General features: G+C 31.7%; 2 protein-coding genes across 2 annotated transcripts; both read right to left on the bottom strand.

Annotated features, from left to right (window-relative positions):
• Positions 1–305: 305 nt before the first annotated feature.
• On the bottom strand, positions 306–1,944 carry LOC106348028 (U-box domain-containing protein 27). Its single transcript, XM_013787672.3, has one exon. It carries the CDS (start codon positions 1,710–1,712, stop codon positions 453–455), a length of 1,260 nt encoding a protein of 419 aa, XP_013643126.2. The 5' UTR covers positions 1,713–1,944; the 3' UTR covers positions 306–452.
• A 19,626-nt stretch (positions 1,945–21,570) lies between these two features.
• LOC106385350 (50S ribosomal protein L15) lies at positions 21,571–23,002 on the bottom strand. Its single transcript, XM_013825286.3, has 4 exons — positions 22,539–23,002; positions 22,295–22,378; positions 22,131–22,220; positions 21,571–22,003 (listed from the first exon to the last, which is right to left on the bottom strand). The coding sequence occupies exons 1-4, from the start codon at positions 22,941–22,943 to the stop codon at positions 21,737–21,739; spliced, it is 846 nt and encodes a 281-aa protein (XP_013680740.2). The 5' UTR covers positions 22,944–23,002; the 3' UTR covers positions 21,571–21,736.
• Positions 23,003–23,112: the final 110 nt, after the last annotated feature.

Raw genomic sequence — 23,112 nt, 5'->3', positions numbered from 1 at the left:
AGATGATTAGGACTCGTATAGGCTTATGTCTATGTCGTGTGTGATGTATTCGAATCTTCTAAAGACGAAATTGAAATCACATGTAACATCGTTACACATCGTGGGTCGATGGGAACTATATGACGTATTCATCTTTTTGACAAACTTGGACCTATTCCCAACAGAATATATATTAAAATTCGTATTTAGAAAAAGTAATTTCATATCAATGATACGAACAATATGATTGGAAAATGCAAGAACATAATAATTTGATTTTACTTTACATTAATAAGAGAATTATTGACTACCCATTCGATGGGCAATGAATTGAATCTTTTTTTTTTGAGTTTATATTCACTATTCAAAAATTCAAAATGTTTACAATTTGATGCTTTTTTCCACTCTCTCCCTCAATAATGTATCCTCACAAAATCAAATTCTATGAACCCTAGCGAGTAAAACGAATTGAATTAAAACGGCATAATATGTGTCGTTTTGGTGTCGTAAGCCGAAAGGCAAGATCTTGAATTCACCTTGAAGACCTTAAGAAGATCCGTTAACATCCGCCTCACGGCGGGAGAGCAATTGCTCTGTAACAGTAACAGAATCTTCGTAACGCCGTTAGTACTCGTAACCGCTTCAAGCGCCTTCTCTTCTTTGAAAAGATAAGAGACGCTCCAAAGCACCGTCACGGCGTGCTCCGTTGCCGCCGTCGATACTTTCATCAGCTTCCTAACCACCGTCTTCAAACACTCTCCGTCTCCGCCGCAGATTTCCGATCTGCCTTCCTTGGTGGATGCTAAACTCTCGAGAAGCTTCAAACATTTCTCCGTCACCGAAACGCTCGCCGTCGTTGGATCCGTTAACAGCTTCGTGAGATCCTTGATGAGCTTCTCTCTGATTAGATTGAGCTTCACACGTCTCGGTGAGCTGATCGCGATCAAGCATGATAACGTTGCTTCGATTAAGCTCGAATCGGAGTCTCTGCTAATTGATTTCATTAGCTCGACTACTAAACCGTCTCTCTCGGCGATTGACACCTTTGACTCGGAGTCGACCGCGATGAATTCAAGTAAACCGGCGCAATCAATCTTCAATTCAACATTCCCGGTTTTGTAAAAATAGACGATCGTCGTTAACCGATCTCGACCGTTATTTAAAACCAGATTCGAAAACCGTCTCCGATCTGAGATTTTGGATTGAATCATGCTCAGAATCTTCACCGCCTCTTGAACAATGAGCAATTTAGCAGCGGAGGTGGTTTTGAAATCTATCTGGCTCATGAGATCCACGAGAAGCCTCACGAAATCATCTTTCCCGGCGAGGAAGCCTCTGTTATCGTCGGACTCTCTAGCGAACCGGAGAATCTTGGCCAAAACCTCGCGGTCAAACCTCTCTTCCTTTTCCACCTTCACTCTATCGATCGCATCGGCGATCTCGTCTCTCGTCGGAGCAGCTAACTCCGCCGATTCGACACTAGCGCGCCTACGAACAGAGTCCGACCAAATCTCAATGAGACGCTGAAGAGTCCGGTTAGGTATGAAATCCTTGTTCTGAAGAATCTGCATCGTCGCCGGACACGTGTTGTTCCCGCCGTCGAGCCACCGTTGGATGCTAGCGCGGTCGTAGGTCACACCGGTGCAAAGACTCACCGGAGATTTCATGACGTCTAAGGATATAGGACATCGGAAGAAGCTTGGTACGGTGATGTATAGATCGTCTTTCCTCATTTTTTTTTTGTTGATTTTCCGTTGTGCTCCAGATAAAGCGTGTGGGATTCCGTCAGAGAGAGAGAGAGAAGAACTGTGTTTATGTTTGAGAGAGAGAGAGTGCGTGGGGTTTGGTTTAAAAGATGAAAGAGAAAAAGAGTCAAACTTTGCTGACGTCAACTTTTCCTTTTTTGACGGGCGTGTTTATATTTAAATATCTTTTTATAATATTATAATGAATAAATCGTATAGCTTTTCCTTTTAACGTACATCGAATAATTTTCCCTCTCTTTATGCTATTATAAAAAACTATACTACAAAATTAGAATATAATTTTAGCGCACTCTAAAGTTGAAAACATATATTCTTATTCAGGAAATATATTAACTAAAGTCTAAAACATAATTAAGCATGATTTATAATAAATGTAGAAAACTCGTTTTATTTATCGTTTAGTGCTGGTCGCTGGTCAAAAGAATTCTTTCGGCGCGTTATACTGGTTACATTACAGCTATTAATCTGAGTTTAAAAATATAACGTGTTGGCAATCGACGGTGAGGATTTGCGGATAGTGGATGTAGATATAGGCGGAGTTGTGGGGTCCACGCTCAATCGGTTCATCACTGGGTCAACTTTACGAGCGCACCGAGTTTGGGGTTGTGAGATTTCACGTTTGAGATTTATTGAAACGCGGAAGTTTATTTTATTAGCTTTGACAACCCTACACTTTAGAACTTTCTATAAGTTCTCCTCTATCTCTTATTTCTTAATTTTTTCGCCACATTTCACATATAAAAATTTATAAGATCTAGACATGGTAATATAAATTAGAGGAATATGTGCTCAAATATGCTTTTAGATTTATTTCACCCTTGTTGCCAAGAAAAAGGTTTAGCCCGTTCTGCTAGAATTATCATGGCTATAAGCTCTTTAATAAAAAAAATTAAACACACATTATGTGGTAACACTAATTTTTGAATTACAAATAAACAGTTTTGTGATTATATCGTAGTTTAGAAACTCTCGACATATAAGCAATTGATATATAGTAGTAGCAAACAAATGTTTTATCATACAAAAGAAAAGAGCAAACTATTTTTCATTTCGCGCTAGATATTAATTGATATCATGTGTGTACACTTCTGTAAACTTTCGAAAATCTAGGCATAACTCAATAATATCTAATAAGAAACGAAAAAAGAGAGTACACAAAAGAAGAAAAAAGAATAAATTGGCAACACTTTGTTCAATTGACCGGACAGATTCTATGGGCTATATTGCATCTTTTGTTGCTCCTCCACTTCTGTGTTGTTTTATGTCCGCAACTAGCAACACATGATGTGGACTCTTTATTCGCAAGAACCCCCTTCGATACCAATTTTTAGACTTGTCTACTTATGTTCATTACAAGTTCACATTCTATTAGTTAACGGTTTACCTTTTATGGTTCAATTATGGTCGGCCCGTCCTACAGGATAATATTTTGAAAATAATGAAAATAGTTAAAGTAAATATTCAATATAAATTGTTATATTTTAAAATATACACATTAGTTAAATTCTGTATATGTTATTGTATTTGGAGACTAAATATACCATGGTGTCTTGATAAGTATTTCTTTTATGGTGCCATCACATCATTTTTGGTAATTTTATAGAGTTGGATGAATCTAAATAGTATCGTGAGAAAAGAGAAGAACTTGTAATTATAGATTAAGTAAACATTTATGAGTAAAATTTATTATTAGGTCGGTTAATTATTAGTCATGTAAATCGAAAACAATAATATTAAAATATCGTAGCTTGACATGTTGGGCAGCTTAAATTTGATATAAACCAATCAACGATGCACTGGTGGTGAAAGATATGGTTGCATGACAATTCGTTGAATTTTCTTTGCTTACAATATTGTTAATGCATACGACGCAGAGTTCATATTCTTTTTAGGTGTGAGTGTCCTAATCTATACATCTGAATCAATAATTACACAATATTTCTGAATATTAGATGCACCTCATAAGTTATTATATGATATTAACTTCCATAACCACGGCATAAGTACCCAATTAAGAGTAAAATATAAGCTAAAATAAATTATATATATATATATATATATATTTATATTTTAAACCCAATAAAGCACTTGACTGAAATAAATAATATATAATGATCAAATCTTAGGGTTTTTTATGTTTTTCGTACTCAGTATATATTATGTGTTGAACTTGAAAAAATGACTATAAATTAATAAGCTGTTAAATTCTCACCGAAATTTTGTGATTGATGTTTAGATATTTATAACATAATACAAAAGAATACAAAAGCATACAGAAAATAGTTTACAATTAAATATTTATTATATTAAACTAAATAATTATTCAAAATTTGATCTAATTAGCTGCATTGTATTTTTAATATCAATTGTTAATTAGTAAAACAATCACCCTTTTCAAGATTTTTATCTATATATATTGCTTTCCATCGAAATATACGAATGACTATTTCTACTTAACAATATATATTAAAAATGTGTGCAAACTATTTTTTTTTTGTTTTGTTTTTTTTTAATATTACTATTATTATTTTTATTTATAAGTATGTTTGATTAGTTTATGTTGTATGGATTATATTTTATGAGGTTATGTTATACACCAGTTGTGTCGATTTATTTGAAACCAATGGATTATATTTTTATATAACGTTTTTCAAAAATATAACGTTTAATTTATAAGGATGATTTTTTAAGCAATTTGCATATGTTTCCATTGGTTTTTTTTTCATAATATTTAAGAACCCAATAAGAAACAAATGCTAACCTTTTGTATTAACTTTTATTGCTTTTAAAAAACTTCTTAATAACTGGAGAAGGAATTTGATATATTGCATGTGAAATTGTAGAATTCTGAAGTTGATTTGTTTTATATAATATATTGGTTAACTTTTTGCATATTTAGGGATGTTGTTTTTGACATTTGAGTTTTCTTTATCTTGTCATTACAAAATATGTTATCGGAAAAACATTTTAATCTTTTTATCCATAAGCTACATTCTCTTCATGTATTATTTTCGTATACTAAAGTTGACTCCTTCATTACGTTAGAAAATTTGCTAATCGATATAACATACGAAACTGAAAATAAATAGCACATTCAGATAATGTGCAAACTGTGTTGTAAAATCTGATAGTATTATTATTCTTTTTGGCTAAAACATGTTAATATCATTGACAAATGAAATATGAAACTATAAATGTAAGAACCTAATCTAACTGAACTTCATGGTAAAAATAAAGAAAAAACAGGAAGCCAATACAAAACAGAGCAGTGCTCTCAACAGAAAAAAAAACAGGAAGCCAGTCACGCACTTCTGGTTGATGACTCTAAACAAACTTATGACCTTTATTGACTGCTGGTTGTGAAGAACGTTGTTGCGTTGACGCCATAGAAGAAAAATTGCAGCTTGAGCCACCACAGTCCTCATCGTTTTAGGAGCAGCTGTCGAGCCTTGCCTCAACCATGATAAGAGCTGTGGCTATGAAGAAAATAGATTGCAAACTGGATCAAGGCGTAAGAGGATAAGTTTCCAGACCTCCCTGCAATATACACATGATATCAAAACATACTCTCTTGTTTCATTTGCCACAACACACATACAACAAAGAGTGGTTATGTTTAAAATGAGCATAATAGAAGATCAAGTGTCTGATATTCCATCACTGAGGAAATTAAACTGAGCATATCAGCAACTGTCGTTAGTTTCCAAGCTATGTTTAGTGTTGGGCATATCATCCACGAAGAAGAAAACATAATAGTCTGTGAAGAAGAAAACTGCAACTGAGCATATCAGCAACAATGAGCATATCATCCACGAAGAAGAAAACATAATAGAAGATCAAAATTCAAGTCTGGGTTTTGTAGGGTGTTTATTGTTGACGTTTGAAGATTGCAACCCATAGTCTGTGAAGTGATTGCTTGGCAGCAGGCTGATCATCGAAGCCTAAATTAGACTTGTATTTTACAGATACTCCCTCCGACAAAGTGTCACAGCCCCCTCTTCAACACAAAACACATAAAGCCAAAACCAAAATCAAAGGCATCTCAACACACACACACTCACAAATTCATAGCAAAGAGAAAAGTAAAGACGATTTTGTTATCTCAATCAGACATTCAACGCATCAACAAATAAATTAAATCAGAAGCTTCTGCATCTCAACTAACAAATAGATTCAACAAAAATGTGCAGAAAGCAAATGAAAAAGGCAACCCTTATGGCGGGTCTGCAAATCCGATTCCAAAAAAAAAAAGCTTAGTTAGTTGGAAACAACAGTAAATACAAACTCTGTTCGACCAAAAATGTCAAATAAGACAGCGTTCTTTGGAAACACATGAAAACTTACAAACCTTTTTAATGCCGGAGAGCATTCATCGCCGGAAAACCCTTTTCGAATTGGGGATAAAATTTATAAAAAACTGCTCATGTACGACTCTGGATCTTCATGTTGATGGAGTTAACAAAAATGGATACATAAACTACACAAAAGGATACAAAGATTCAACCTTTGTGGATTTCTAGAGTTTTCGAACACCAAGCAAACGCAGGAGGAGCGATCTCCACCATGTCGGAATCCATTGACGAAAGATGTGAATGAACCCTAAAAGTCGACGTTAAGTTGATGAAGACGATTAGTCAAAAAAAAATTGATGAAACGGTGAGTTTCACCCGACGGACACGTGTAGTCCTCTCGCGCAATGACTTTCTGACGTGGACACACATGTGGCGCAAGGAGGAGTGAAAGAACCCTTCTTTATAATAATAGATATCATAATGTGTAATCAACTCTAATTAATTCAAGCTTAATATCTCCTATATATTATTTGAGAAGCATTACAACTTCTTTTTGTAGCCACGTGTCATCACTAGGATGATTCTTAGAATCATTAGAGAAATATATTGGTCCATCTAATTATATAATGAGCTTTTTATTAAACTAACAATAAATTCATTATTAATGTACTTTATTATTTTCTTAAATAAAATTTACGGAATTACCTAATGTGGCTAAAGTATATATGGCAATTAATGATTTTGAATAATAAAGATTTGATAAAAAATTAGTGTATCTTCTATCATATTTGTTTAATTTAAAACTATTAAATAAATTAAACAGCCACAATAACCATATAATAAAAATTTAGATTTTTCTGTATATGTTATATTTTGAATTTTTTAAAACGCCTACAAATTACTAAAACTGTTAAAAGCCTCACAGTCAAATTTTGTAATCCATGGTTTAAAATTTTTGTTATGAAAAAATACAAATGATTACAAAATTTTATAAGTAAAAAGTCTAATTTAATTAATTATTAATATTAATATATATATATATATATATCGTTTTAAATTAAACTATAAACCATATATATACATAATTATTTTAGTTTCAAAATTTACTTTGAACAATTTTTTTGATAAAAGTTTTGAACAAACATTGACAACTTATTTTTAAAAAATACTAAAACTGTTAATTCCAAAATAAAAATTTTGTTATCAGTAATTTAAAATTTTTTCTATAAAAGATACAAATGATCAAAAAAAAATATATGAGTAGAAATCATCATTTAATAGACATTAATATTAAAAATATACTAAAATATACTATGTATGTTAGTTTCATTTAAATTTAATTAAATATCCTATCAAATATAAAAAAAATATTTTTTGGATTAATAAAATTGATTTATATGTTCACACCAATTTAATTATATATCTAATAGTTACTGGCTTTTAATTATTCAATATATATTTATTATTTCATAATATGTAAAAATATTTAATAAATAAAATAATTTTTATATATAATGTTCATTCCGCGCAAGGCGTGGATCTTAACCTAGTAATATATTTATAGCCAAACAGTTTGTGTGAAACTCCACAAAGTCATTTCTTAGAAGCAAGCGAATACTATGTAATTTTGATAAATTAAAGTAATTGACATCTTATAAATGACTAGATTCTTTCTTCGCGCTACGCGCGGATTACATATCCTAAATTTGTTGATTTTCATTATGTATTATTAATGGTTTTATTTTCTATTTAGTTTTATTTTGGGTAGTTCTAATTCAATATTTTCCTACATTACTTTATTTTGTAAATGCTAATATAATTTAAAAATTTGTGATCAATGTAGAAAAGAACTTTGGTTATTTTAAAATAGAGTTATATTCTATAGAAGAATAAACATACTCAGTAAAACAATAATGATGCAATTTATATTCTTCTTCTTTTGAGTTGAAGTAATTAGTTTACTTCTTATGTAATTATGTGGAATAAATTATCATATTTTGTATTTTATTTCTTATAAATGATCGGCAATAAAACACAAATTCAGAGGGGATTATGGTTAATGTATTTTAATATATTTGAAAATCTAAATTAAATCTAGTATTATTGGTTCTACAATTTTTAAATCCATATCACAATCATGTCTTATTGATTTCATGATTTATGAATTCTAATTTAAATCAGGTGTTATCTAATCATATACAGATTTATTAATGGATTTGATTTCATATTTGAAATGTATTTTTATAGATTTATTTGCTAAAAATATAAAAACTAAAATCCGAAGAAAAAACCTCAGGATTTGTAAATACTAATTAAAATTTGTAGGTTAGATTTGAAAATATGTATAGTTTACTTGAATTTGTAAATACTATATGTATTTCTAAAATCAGTTTAAATACATAAACCAATAACACCTCTAAATGATGATACTCTCATATGTAATATCAACTTTAAATAATAATTTAATAATATTATATTCAAAAACATATAAATTGTAATGAATGTATCTTGTTTTTTTGAACTTTTACGTATCTTGTTGTTTATCATAACATTAATTTTACATTTAAAGATAATGCATTATGTGTTAACTGTATAATGTCATTGAAATCTTATGAGTTATAACTATTGTTTCGTTTGTTTTTTGTTTATTTCGAACAGGTGGAAGTAGGAGTCATACCCAAACTGCTAAGACCTTTAATTTCTCTTCATGATGGAATCAAATTATATATTGATCATTTATATACGTTACAGACTTAAAAGTCTGTTTTCATTGTTTCCCCGAACTCTGAGAAGAATACTTCTTTTCTTTTCTTTTTTTACACTGATGGATGTTCCAACATAAAAAAAAAACAGATTTAGATGGCAAAATAAGACAGGCGACTCATGAATATACATGCGAACAATGTAAGAAGATTCTAGCTACATTAAGCTTCGTTTAACCTTGAAGCATTCAGAAACTTCTGAGCATGCGAAGCCTTGTTTACCTGTTCGAGAACCAAAAATATGAATCAGAGGTAACATTATCAGAGACAAAAATATTGAAAAAGAAGGATAAACAAAACTTACAACACTAAAGATCTTGACCACTATAATTCGATTAGTTCAGGGAGAAAAAACTGAGTAAGTTATTAAAAAGAGGAAAAAGCACACCAAACAATCAGAAAGAGAGGACTAAACCGGATTCAGTATTGAGTAAACCATACCTCCTTTAGTGGCAACACCTATAAGAATCTTCTCATTGGAATTCAAATAGCTTGGAGATTTAGTATATCCTATCTGAGCAAGGTTAACGAATTGTTACAGACTTATAGTGAGTAATCATCAAAAGCAACGCGCACAGGAAAAAAATGGTTAGTGAGTTTGGCCAGTACCATACCAAATGTTTTGCTGTTCTGGCTTGATCCTTGGCCTTCATTCAAACTTACTCTTCTGCTGGCATCTGAGCAATAAGACGCTTATGTGCTGATAATACCGAGACACGATCATGGAAACTCAAAACTATTATTCTAAACTTTGCATATCAGAATAGGTTTTCTATGCTAAATAGATCTCACCATTGCATCATCTCTTTTATTCTTCATGAAAGACTTGAGAGAAATTTTGAATGCGTCTGCAAATGGAATTACAGTGAGATCCATCATCTGTTACACTCTTTCTACATTTCAGAGTTCAACCAAAATCTTAATAAAAAGATAAGTATTACCTTGAAATCATCAGTTATACAAAAGCATCGGTGATTCCAGATTGAATCTTATGTGGTCTTCACCATCAGAATCATCGTTGGACCCTTCTTTCTCATCGATTTCGTCAAAGTTCGGCGGCATGTTAGCATCAGAGAAGATCTTATGAGTGGTTACCACTTGTGGCTTCATCGATTCATCTTCTTCGTCATCGTCGTTGGGTTTGTAGTTTTACGATCTCTTCTGCTCTCTTCTTAGAAATCTTCTGGTAATCTGAATAATGTCAACTGACAAAGATATCATATTTGAGTGAATGGGTTGCTTTGACGATATGTGGTGAGGGCTGCACTTCCCGCAGATTTATAGTGGTGGTGTTATGGATCTTTGAAACGGACGGAGAATAAATCTATAGTGATTGATTCTGGGAATTGAAAGAATGATTTAAGATAATGCGTTAACTCGAGAGATTAATAACAGAGATTGATGAAAAAAGTAGAGGAAGATTTGAAACCGTGACGATTTGGTTACGCAGACGGCGAGGTAGGTTATATGACGTGGCTGAATGATTGGTTTTGAATATTTTAGCTGACGTGGACAGCTTAGAATTGCTTCAGTTTAGCTGCTTTTATATAGTAGAGACTATAAATGTTAACCATAAACTCTTAAAAAAAATTTCGACAAAATGTATTATTTTGGATTATTCAGCCGTAGTGATTTTTTTGATAAATTAATTACTATTCAAATTTTTAGTAAAAATAATTTTTTGTTAATGATCAATAAACTCAAACTATTTTCAAAATATATGTGAAATATTAATTTTTCAATTTTTAAACTTTGAGATTTATTTTGGATACAAAAAATATAATTTAGTATAAATAAGAAAAACAGAATGAAGATAATAGAGAAATATAATAAAGAAAATGAGAGGCGAATGGGTTATTTTTAATCTTGGGATGATCCGGTTGGTTTATGAAGGAACACATTTAATGCTACAGAATGGATTAGCTTGAAAGTGTACATACTGCATGACCTAAATTTAAAATACATTCTAACTAATGCCGGAGGGTAGACCAGTCATCTGTTATGGTTCACCATGTAAATTACTTGGACCAAACGTACACTCACCAAATAGTGATAATTTTGTTCATAGTCCAAACTGGCTAAATAGTAATAACTAAATTTGCATGAAGAATCAAATTCAAGCGTAAAAATTTACTACTAGACTACCACCATTTGATAATTTTTTTTGTGTGTTTTTATATTTGTGTAAAGTAACATATATTACAAATCTAACCCCAACTCGTGTATCATGGAAGATATTTCTAAGCCAAAAACTATCAATATACAAAGCCAAATTTACAACATGACCATTAACACTAAACAACTAACGTGCATTGAACCGTGACTTAGCATCCTAATTTGCAGATTCTTAAAATTAAACTCATAAAGTAGTTGCTTGCATTATAAAGAAAAACCCTAATTGTCTGCACGTGAGAGGCTGCGTGTTGTGGCAGTTTCAAACGCTAACGTCCCGCACGTTTAAGTTTCTTTTTCTGGTTTGCATGAATGTCACACACCAAACAAGAAACAATGGAAGTTTTTCAAAAACTGAAATTCTAATTAATTATTGACAACCATATGGTATTGACCCCACGCTTACCCTCTGACCATCTTTTTAATATTCCGATCTATCTTCTCAAATATTTTGCGATTTCAGTATTCAAATTGTAATGATAATTAATCATGATACTTTTAACTTTTAAGTCAAAGCTCACGGCCATAATGTTCGTATTCGTATATATATACATTTCGTTCGCAATGTTTGTAGTCCTCGTCGCCATATTTATATATATATAAATATTTTTTATCTATTATTATTTATCTGTATTCATTTACGTATCATGTATATAATTAAATTAGAGTAAGCACATAAATCAAAACAATACATCTTATTTATTTACGATATTCTGGTAAATAAATCAAAAAAATCATTTTATTTATTATATATGGTATATAACTAACTTTTAATGACATTGACATAAATATATAGTATATTTTAATACAAATATTTATTATTGAGAATTTATACTCATATGATAAACACAAAATTTCTAATGTGCAATTTTTTAATGCAAATTTCAAAATTAAAATATTAATATTTCAATACTTTTTCAATACAAATTTAGAAATTATCATATTTAAGTATTTTTTATGTTATATAGTTTAATATAAAACTATATTAATATATAATATAAATGTCTAGTAAATGAGACTTCATATTCATACGATATATGATCATTTGTATCTTGTTATTACCCAAAAAATTAAACCATTGATTACAAAATTTTAATGTGAGACATTTAACGTTTTTAGTAATTTACAGTCGTTTTAAAAATTCAAAATATAACATATAAAAAAATTATATAGTTAATGTGATTGTTTAATATCTTTTAATAATATAAAATTAAACAAAAAAAATCTAAGATACAAAAATTATTATATTCATAATCATTAATTCTTATATATACATTAATCATATTAGGCAATTCCGTAGCTTTTATTTAAAGAAAGTGCGAAATTATTCTTTTGTATACTATTTATCAATTTAACAGTTAATTTAATAAAAAATATTATATAAATTAAGATGGACCAACATATTTCTCTAAGAATTCTGAATTTCATTCTCATGTTGACATGTGTCTACAAAACGATGTTATAATGTTTCTCAATTAATATATAAGATACATTATTTTCTGCTATTTTAACTGTGGCAAGTTTCTTAAAACTAACTGATGGCTTTTAGTCATTAAATCTACTCTAAACAAAATGAAATAAACGGATTTATGATAAAAGAAATTTAATCAAAGGAATAATTAGTAGTGGTAATACAAAATGGTTGGTTTCATTGTACGCATGGTCGTACCTGAGTACAGGAGAAACAAACATAAGTTTGGGGATTGAAATATTATATAACTATTAGGGATATAAACCAAAATAAGTTAATAGTTCGGTTGGTAATGCCTTTATTTCGACTTCTTTCCATAACATTTTTAATTTTTATGGTTTTAGGGACCAAAAAAATAATCGACTTTCTGGACCTAATATTCTCAGACCTGGCCCTCATTGTATCCTAGTTTCAATCTTTTGGTATAAAAATTCTTTAAATTAGAAATGTTAAATGCCAACTCTGGATATTAGAGTTGGATATTAGATCATGGATCGAGTTCCTGAAATTCACACTTCACACTATCTAAAATACTTGTGGTGAACAACAATACTTTCTTTTAAAACAAGTTTAATAAAAATAAAAAAGTAAATAATGAAATCTATGGGCTTCAATATTTGTTTTTCAATGGGCTTTAGCCTATAGTAGCCGAAGCCTGGATGTCTACCCTTAGTCAGGAATTAGGAAAGCATATCTATCCTTGTTTCTTTTGACAGCAGACATTTATCATAGATTAATTACACACACACACACATATATATATATATATGTATGAACTATTCCACATTGAATTCTATACAAATGGCTGAAAACAACTCAATACTATAGTATTCTTTAAGCCATAAATTATATCGTAAGGTAGTTAACGGGTAGAAAAAGAGTACTATACGCTGCTATTTGCAGCATTTCATTACCTGAGGCCAGAGAAAAAATCAGGTTGCCGTTTTTAGATTGTTGATAACACAAACATGACGTCTAAAATTCTTTGTGGTCCTTAAGATTAGATTTGACAATTTTAAGTTTTGCCGAAAGGCAGAGAAGACGAGAAACCGGAGCACGTGTGCGATCAGTGTTCTACTTATCTACTATAGTGGTCAAAGTCAAACTAAGATATTCGAACTAAACACATTTATTGTGTTATGACATAAAACTGTTACGGCCGGGACAGAATAGTTTAGTGGTAACACTAGAGTGAACTGGATCCCAAGACACTTGGGTTCGAGTCCTCTGGGATTCCGGAGACCACCCGTGACAAAAAAAAAAAAAAAAAAAAAAAGACATAAAACTGTTACGCGACGAAGAAAAAATGGTTTAGATGAGTTTAGTAGTGATATTTAATGAATAATCGTTTTCACAAAGAAAATGTCCAGTTTCGCAAAAGAAAAGACATGTAAATGATGTGGATGCACCGAAACTATTTTGTTGAAAAGTATATGTTGCGATTGATTTATTTAAAAGGCGTACACATTAATTCATCGGAAAATCAAAAGGTAGCGAACGAACTTGTTAGTTCACCAAATTGTCCGTGTCTTCTTCCTCCTTCCATCCACAAATATATGATTCGATTTATTAATCCACTTGTCATTTCAATACATCTGTCATATTATGATCCAAGTTGTTTTTTTTTTCCAAATCAAAGGACCAAAAACACAACCTTCTCGGGTTTATGGCATTGAGATGTTTTTGAAAACTAATTTATTCTCCAAAAAGCAATCACAATATTCTAATATGAATGCAAATGATTGTATGCCAACATACGCTGAATTTCAAGCTGGTTATATTGAGAATTCAACATGGGAAATGCAATATCATAAATAAAAAAATATGTATTATTTAAAAAAAAAATTCCCTTGGATAGCCATTTTTAATTTTTTTTTTCACAAAATAGCCTATCAAAGAAGAAAATGATCAAAATAAGTTTTATTAAAGGATAAAATATACATTTATACCTCTTGGGTTAACTAATCTTAACTTAGGGTTTAGAGTTAAGAGGTGAATTTTGTGGATGAATTTCAAATTTCAAAAGATAAAAAATTAAAATTAAAATTTTCAAAACAAAAAAGATTTATTTTTGTCATTTTATTTTTAGAGGGCTATTTTTGTGATAAAAACTTAAAAAGCTATTTGAGAGAATTGCTCTTATTTAAAAGTATTGAATAACCAATTAATTACTAATTACATTTTAAATATGAATGTAATTTCACTGTAGTCCGAGTTTGTTCGAGTTAGTGTTCTAAATATTCGATCTGTTTCATAAGGATGGTCGCTTTGACAATTTTCGCATGTGTTAACATATGATTGAAATGAATATATATTCTTATTAATTACACTGACTCAACCAATAATATTTGAGATAAATAAAACTATTTATCATATCAATGCAGTTATAATTAATATTAAGTTGTATAGAAATTATAAAATGAAAATCTGTATAACAAAAAAAATGTCAAAATGACACTTTTGTGAAACATATAGAGTAAAATATAGTTTTGGAATTCGAAATTTAGTATCAAACTAAATTCAAAATATTAAAAACCCATTATTGTAAAGATATTTGTTTTCTGGTTGAAAAGGGGAAATGCTCGTGATCCTATATATTAAAAATGAAATAAAAGCTAAAATGTTGTAAATATATGAATTATATATTTCATTTCCGAATATCTCTATGTTGAAAACCTGTAAACTTCGCAAATTAAATGCAACAACTGTTTTACTAGTCAATTTGTAATAATTTAGCGTAGCAAATAATTCTGGTCGTATATCTATTCAACTACCTATTTGATGCTTCTTGCAATGTCACAGTATTGTGTAGTGTGTAGATTACAACGTTTTGGTTTATGACCAACTATTGACCCGTACGCAGTTTTAATTTAATTAAAAGATAATATTGCATAAATCTACTATACTTCTACTCCCCGTATAACTATAATCGGCAATATGGATGAGATGTGTATGTCAACCCTTGAAACGATATTTGGTGCGACATGGTCATGTGAATCCTCCCTTTCATTGTAAATTTATTACTCAAGATTTATGAGACATGACTCGTGATTCGACTCATGAGTCATGCCTCGCACCACCTTTACCCTCCGACCGTTCCGTACACTATACGCGTAGTCAAGTACGTAACGTTGATTTCTTCACAACTACAATATGTCAATATCTCTTCTCTAACACATAAGCACGATCGCACGAGTGTATTATGTATATATTATATATATCATGGGTTCAAAATATTTGCAGCACAAGCACGAAAAGGGTATAAATGGTTTATCAAATGTGAGTTTTTGGAACTATTTTTTTGTCAAATGGCCTGTTTTGTTTATCCAATGATTAGTTAAACATTACGGTTAATCATATTGACGGTGTTGCAATCTATTTCCACGTTTGGATTCATAAAGTAAAACGTATGGTGATGCGTCTTGGGTTAAAACGTTAATCACAACACAAAAACGGTCAGTGTATTACTAATCAGTCCATATATACATAATATGATAATAATGTGGCAAAGCACACACCAAATACGGTACCTAGCCGATACTATATACCTATATATGTGTGTGTAATGTGACATTACATTATATAAATCAATGGTCCATAACTATACTTCACTAGAAACCTGTACAACCAATCTAGGGCTTGGCTGGGTAGAATTGTCAGTCAATTTTCGTGTTGGCCTGAAATAGTTTTTATCGACATAAACGAAATAATAATGGAGATGTACGGTTTCTAGATTTGTAATTAGAGTAGCGAAGACGTATAGTCAGTGTTTGAAATAGTAAAGATAGGTATGGAACTTAGACCAACTTCAGATTTCAACTGTTGGTACTGACATTACTATGACTTCTATTTTTGTTTACTTTCTGTTCTTCTGCTCCATCTCGTAGATATGGACGATATGGTAATTTTAGTCCATACTCATTGAATTCAAGTTCTTTCTTTCCATAACAAATAATTCGTATAAGTTATTATGGGTGTGATTGCATTTGCCTGATTGGTAGTGTTTTAAGCCCTGTTCAAGACTACGCTAGGCGCTAGTCGGGCGGTCGGTGTGGGCCTAGCGAGTTATCGAAAAATCGGAGAGTACGCGGGGAGTACGCGGGGCCTAGTTTTATGTACTTTTTTACAATTGTCGGGTATATAGTGTTATATTTTCTAGTTTGTGAGAAATGTACAGGTATGTTATAGTAGTCTAGTGGTAAAAGTTCTAGACATCATCCTCATCACCCAGGTTCGAATAGCGCTTGCCTCATTTTGTTGTTGTTTTTTTTTTTTTAATGAGTGGCATAAATGTAAATAACTCATCTTCTTCCCCCAAATTTTTTTAGGGTTTTCAACATCTCAAGCAATTTTCATGGCCGCCCACGTTCATTTTCCCCTACATCATCAAAGTTTTATGTGATTTCATATTGTTTATGTCCCAATTACATAAATCTACCACTAAACACACGATTTAGATCATTCAAAAATAAAAAAAAAAAAAAAATTGCAGGCTCCGATTTTCTTGCCGACTATGGCGGAATCGCCACGGTCCACCACCGCCAAGCGCCTAATCGTCCGATTTGGCCGCGTTTTCGAACAGGGTTTTTAAGCAACTAAGATAAGATGGTAGCCTTTTTCAAAAAAAAAAACTACGATAAGATGGTTTTTACTTGTGTTAATATTTTCATGTTTCCTACTAGTGTGTATCACAATACTTCTCATGTATTCGAATTCTATTACTTACAAGGGTTAATGAAAAATGATAAAATCGTGGAAATGTAGGGATCACGTTGCATTGAATAAGAAAAACCCTTAATTCTATTGACATGGTCTAAACAAGAGATTGAAATAGCAAGAACGGTGATTGATAAGTGCACTGTACACATACGTGTGTCTATATAAATTATAGCAAAATATATGCATTTCAAGTAGCAGATTGAGGAAGATTTTGCAATAAAGTTTGAATAGTTTCTGTATTGTAATAAAATTATAATCGGTCACTATGTTTGTACTGGGGCCTATCATGTTCTCTCCTAACCAAAGAAAGAAAACAATATAATTGTATATAAGTAAATAATATAAAGCTTTTTGAGTCTTGACATAGCATACAAAAGGCCACACCTTACCATATGACTTTATATTATTAATTTCTCTTTGCCCACTGTTTACGTTCTTTCACTGAACTGAACTGAACATAGGTGATGAAACCTTGAATTTTATTTTAAGATGTTCAGTTACTTGTAAGAAAAAACATGGGAAGTGAGTGAATCAGTTTCTTTGTTATATCCTTCTTTTTTTTTTTTGTCAATTAAGATATAAATAGCGAAGGACGTGATGATGTGATCAGCTATAAAACATGCGTTTTAAAAGATTTTGAGTTAAATGTTGGAATTTTTTTTTAATTTAATAAATAATTTTGTGAGACTTGGGCAATAGCCGCTCCCTCCCCCCCCCACACAACACCATAGATTTATGTTTACGGTGTTACTTCTGTCGAAATATATAATTCCTGAGCAGCAAAGTATTTCCTAATTAAGCAACTATTCAGAAGAGAAAACACATTGTTGGGCCATACAAACGTCTTTTCTCAATTCAAGAAGATGATTATTTAGAAATATATTATCATAAATTAACCGTACATTGTTTTAATCAGTAGTATTGATGAATTATTAATGGGATGTTTTAGACATGAACGAATCTAAATTTTGGAGTATATAAATATTTTTAATTTTTTTAAATAAGAACTGTTTTTATTATTTGGTAATTTAAATCTCTGTAAAAAATCTCTCAAAATTTGAAAACTAAGACCTATGATTTATTTGACTGTATCCATATATGTCCTAATTTTAGAGATTCCATATTGATAGTTTATTCAAAGAACTTTTATGAATAAAAATAATAAAATAGAAAATTAAAGAAAAAAAAAGAGTTTGAGAATCTCTTGTTTTATAAATTTTACTCTATTTTAGATTCATCCGTCATTTGTCAAAATCTCAAAGTTTAATTTTGTTTAAAATATTAAAATTTTCGTTAGGAAAAATCAATGAAACTCTCACCAATGTTGATGTTCTTATTATCTAAATATTTTTCACATAGTAGCGAAAGACAAATATAGAAGATACAAAATGTTTATTAAAATAAATGTTTCATCTTTTTAATGTTGGTTAATTATTTTCTGACAAACTATTGAAATGTTATATATATATAAATATACAGTCGACGACTAGTCTCGTGAGGATTTATGTTTGTTGCAATATCCTGAACTTCTATGAAGATTTCCTAAAAACAATTCTCCAATAATATGCATAATTCAACTTTCTTGGACTCAAAATCCAAACATCTTGTTATAAAAGTATTAATGAACTTTTAATGAAACCACTCAACTAAAAAAACTTCCACACTTTTCACCATCTAGGAAACATTTTTTTTCTCCGACTAGTTTCACATATTGCTCTTGATTTTTTTATAGACAGAGTAGAATTGTTTTTCTTTTTGTAAACTGGCTTCAGAGTAGAATTGTTTAAGCTACAACTTAGCTGATCCTAAACTGGGGTAACTATATGTACAACTTGACCTAAATGCACCAGCTCTAAACCCAAGCCACCTGATGAAAAGAAGGCTACAACGATGCAATAACAAAATCTACACCTGCTCGGTAACTTTTTATGGCTAAGAATATGCAAAATATTAGATGTTCGACTTCAAATTTTGGCAAGGCGGCAACCGAATGGGTTATGAAGCTTTGGATGAATTTTAGTAAAACTCACAACAGTCGCAAACTTACAAGAAATGTATATTTTGTTTCTTTTTACTGCGACGAAACTAAAATATAAACAAAAAACCTAAAATATCTACAATTATAGCCAAAGAAAACCCAACACTAAACAGAACTTCGGCATGTAGACCAAACGTACTTGACAAATACAGATGACAACAAGTCTATAAGAGACTCATAAATGTATAATTTTATCTTTTTACTGCGATGAAATTCAAATAAAATTAAAAACCTAAAATATCTACAATAAGTCTAATAAAACCTAACACTAAACAGAACTTCGGCGTGTAGACCAAATAAATATACTTGACAATTGACAACAAGTCTACAATTCCTTGCGTGGTTCGTGATTTATTCAAAAATATTTTGTTTTGAAAATAAATAAAAAATATCAAAACAAAATAAATTCACACATAAAACCTCATATTCAGAGTCTTCTCTCTCTCTCTCACAATCTCTAGCTGCCCATATTTCTTGCTGTCAACAAATTCATTCACCAATCTCCTTCTTTCCCATCAACAACAAACAAAACACAGTCTTTTCACTATATTAAAACCATTTCACCAAAAACCCTTCCTCAAGGAACCTCTCTTCAACAATGTCGTCTCGAAACTGCATATCAAGAACCCACTTTTGGTTTCTTCTTATCCTTCTTCTTCTTGGTTTCTGTAACGGAGCAAGAACAAGCAAGAACGTCTTCAACGCGAAACTACACAAGAAAGATAACGACGTCGTTGCGTCTTCATCTCGACAGTTCTTGGGATTCTTACCACGTCACTTCCCTGTTCCAGCTTCTGGTCCCTCTAGAAAACACAATGATATCGGTTTACTTAGTTGGGATCGATCTTCTCCGTGAAAAGCTTTAAAGGTCACCTACGTACGTTTTTATTTAGTTTTCTATTAATTGTTTTTCTTCTTTCTTTTATTTGGTTTTCCTATTTTACCCCCTGCTTCTGAATTTTAAGCTGGTGTAAATGGTTTTGATTTTTTTTTTTTTTTGAGATGCCCAAAAATGTGTTTTTGGTTTGATTCTTATCAACGAGGCAAAAAAAATAATAATAATCGTATGATTAACTTGTAACTGGAAGCTGTAGTTTATTTTTGTAACAGGAATTTGTATTGTTGCACGTATCAAAGTGTAAGGGCCGACTTTGTTTGAGGACTAGTTATGCATGTTGTAAAAGAGTTTGCCAATTGATTAATTTTAAAGAGAACTGAAATATATGGTGTAACTATAAAGTTTGATACAGATTGGTCTTGAGATATATGATCGACTTCTTTGGGATCTTCTTATTTGTTTGCTTGTAACCAATTTCTTTGAAATGTCAATCGCGAATTGTCAATGTGATGGACCAACAACGCTTTGCATACATGCATCTAGTATCGTCATTTAACTTATTTTAATTATTAGACATTCTACAAATCTAACAATGCAATCATCACCCTTACAGACTTTTTCCCTTAAATTTGTATTTTTCATAATCATTCGGTTTCGTAGTTAAAAAATAAAATAATGTTTATCATGATTGTCTAAGAGAAAGAACAATGACACGGATCTTAGTACTAAAAAACACGTGCTGATTAATTAACTAAAGGAAGGTAATGTTTCATAAATATGGTAAAAGCGAAGGGAATGGTTTTGTCTGCGTAGCATTTTGCTTCTTAATCATCGTTTCTATCTTCATATCCATTTGCTTATTTATCCACGATTTTTTAGAAAGAGGTTTTCTTTTCTTGTGTAGTTATTTTAAATGATCAGTGCTATAATTAACAATATAGTCATCATCATTACATGTTTATTTAAAGTAATGTGTTCTGAAACCTCGAAAAATAACTTTTTCTTTTCATGCTCTGTCGTTTAAATTCAGGCAATCATTCTCCTTTCCTGTAAGTTAGCTGAATTACGCACGGCGGTTACTGCTGATGTTATTAAAAATACTGCTACACACAGTATAGTTATGGGAAACTACAAAGTAAAAAAAAAGTATCAGTTATTTTTTGTAAATCTACTTTCCATGTAAAAGATGTTTTTCTGTTTTGCAAAGTTAACAGTAGGTTACTGTATATCACTCTGTATCTGTCTAGCAAATTATATGTTGTTTTCTGAACGAATTGTTTTCAAAACATGCTATAAAAGAACAACTCCAACCCTATATCTTTTTGATAATTGTCTCTTTATGGTAGTATAATATAATTTTTTATCAATAACTCCTGATATTCGGTAATAATTATCCTTTGACAGTCCATTTGAGAAAGTCACTGTAAGTTAGAGTCTGTAAACCATTATAAGATAGATTTCTATTGCTTTTGCACAAGAAATCATCTCTGAGATTTGATTTAACAATTGGCCATTATATATACAGTTATCTACTAATCAATAATAATCATTCTAATTTGGGATTTAAGTCCATAAAAACTTTAAACGTGAATGACATTATTTGGTCCATCGACCATTCTCAATTTTTCTTGTAAGAAGAAGACCAAGAAACAAGAAACAACTTAAACCGAAACATCAAACGTTAAAAGCCTAACCGAAATCATGATCCAACAGGAGACTCAACTTTGCTTTCCTCAGCTGCATAGAAAGGGATGGGTTTCTTCGGAGCAGGAAGACGTCCAATGCTATCGACCCGATCTTGTTGTTTAGGAGGTGGTCTCGCTGCTTTTGGCAATAACCTTCCTTTCTTCTCAAACCATTCCGGTTTAAGCAATGCCCTCAACCCCAATTTGTTGTAATACACTCTTCTCACTGATCCACCTGCTGCTTCCACCACCTCCTTAGCCCTAACTGTCACTCTCGAAACCTGTAGTAAAACATGCCACTCCGCCCACATTAAACTAGCGAACTCATGGACTGATGACAATGACTTGGCACCACAGGGAAAATGCAAATGACAGTGCAGAGCAAAACATGATAATTCAAATGGAAACCTCGAAATGAAGTGGCCATTTAATCTCATCAGCACCACGACCCATTAGTCTTACTCCGTCTTCTATTTGCTTTCCTATGGCTCCCACATCCTGCAGATCAGCGCTAATGTTTCAGTAAGAAGTAGAGACACATGTGAATAAAAGAGTGATGAGTGTGACCAAACCTTGAGCGTTTTCATCGTGATCAACTCATGTGAATCTATCTGCCCAGCGTTTATGAGTTTAGCGATCTTCCCCAAACCAACCGGCTGCATCAACACAACAACCATATACAGACAGTATCATCTATTTCATTACAAGCAGCTAAAACAAAACATCAATGAGATTCAAAAAGAAGCTAATTCTCAGGTTTAGCCTAATCTAATGAGTTCCAGACCGTAGAAACAAATCTCAGAAGCGAGCTTTAACCTGAAAATGGAGCTTAAACTTGTTGTTGAAGCCACGTTTAGGTAAACGGCGTCGTAACGGAGTCTGCCCACCTTCGAAACCAAACTTCATCGTCCCTCTCGCCTTCTGCCCCTTGTGACCTCTCCCCGCGGTTTTACCTTTGCCAGACCCAATACCTCTTCCTTTCCTCGTCTTGAGCTTTCTCGGGACATTGTCTCTCAGATCGTTCAAGCTCAACAAACTGTAAGCCCTGATTCCCTGAAACGACGAAACTCCGCCCGGAAAGCTAGGAACTTGAGTAAGGATCGGAGATCGACGGCATTGGAGAAGCGGCGACGAGACGATGAATCTCGGCTTGGCGGAGTGATGAATCGAGGAATTGAAGAGGGATGTTGAAATGATCGAAGAGATTCTTCTTCTAATCATCTTCTTCGTTTAAGGAACACGCACGCAGATTCCGATTTGGGATTTAGGGTTTATGAGATCTCAGTTCTGGATCATTGGGCTTCTTCGTTCATTTCATAGGCCTCTTTATGGCCCAGTATTCTCAGCCCAAGGCTGACGTAATTGAACCGTCCGGTTAAGTGCATAACCG

This window comes from Brassica napus, chromosome C3 (genome assembly GCF_020379485.1).
Source record: "Brassica napus cultivar Da-Ae chromosome C3, Da-Ae, whole genome shotgun sequence".
NCBI classification, from domain to species: Eukaryota; Viridiplantae; Streptophyta; class Magnoliopsida; order Brassicales; family Brassicaceae; genus Brassica; species Brassica napus.
The sequence above is the reverse complement of the archived record's forward strand: the minus strand, read 5'-3'. Positions and strand labels throughout refer to the sequence as shown.

Bases quoted from the DNA above. Each gene is read 5' to 3' on its own strand.
- LOC106385350 (XM_013825286.3), bottom strand. From the start codon at position 22,943: ATGATTAGAAGAAGAATCTCTTCGATCATTTCAACATCCCTCTTCAAT. The intron at 22,379-22,538 runs GTTAAAGCTCGC...GTGTTGATGCAG, and splicing joins AGTTTAAGCTCCATTTTCAG to CCGGTTGGTTTGGGGAAGAT. The intron at 22,221-22,294 runs GTTTGGTCACAC...GCTGATCTGCAG, and splicing joins TCACGATGAAAACGCTCAAG to GATGTGGGAGCCATAGGAAA.
- LOC106348028 (XM_013787672.3), bottom strand. From the start codon at position 1,712: ATGAGGAAAGACGATCTATACATCACCGTACCAAGCTTCTTCCGATGT.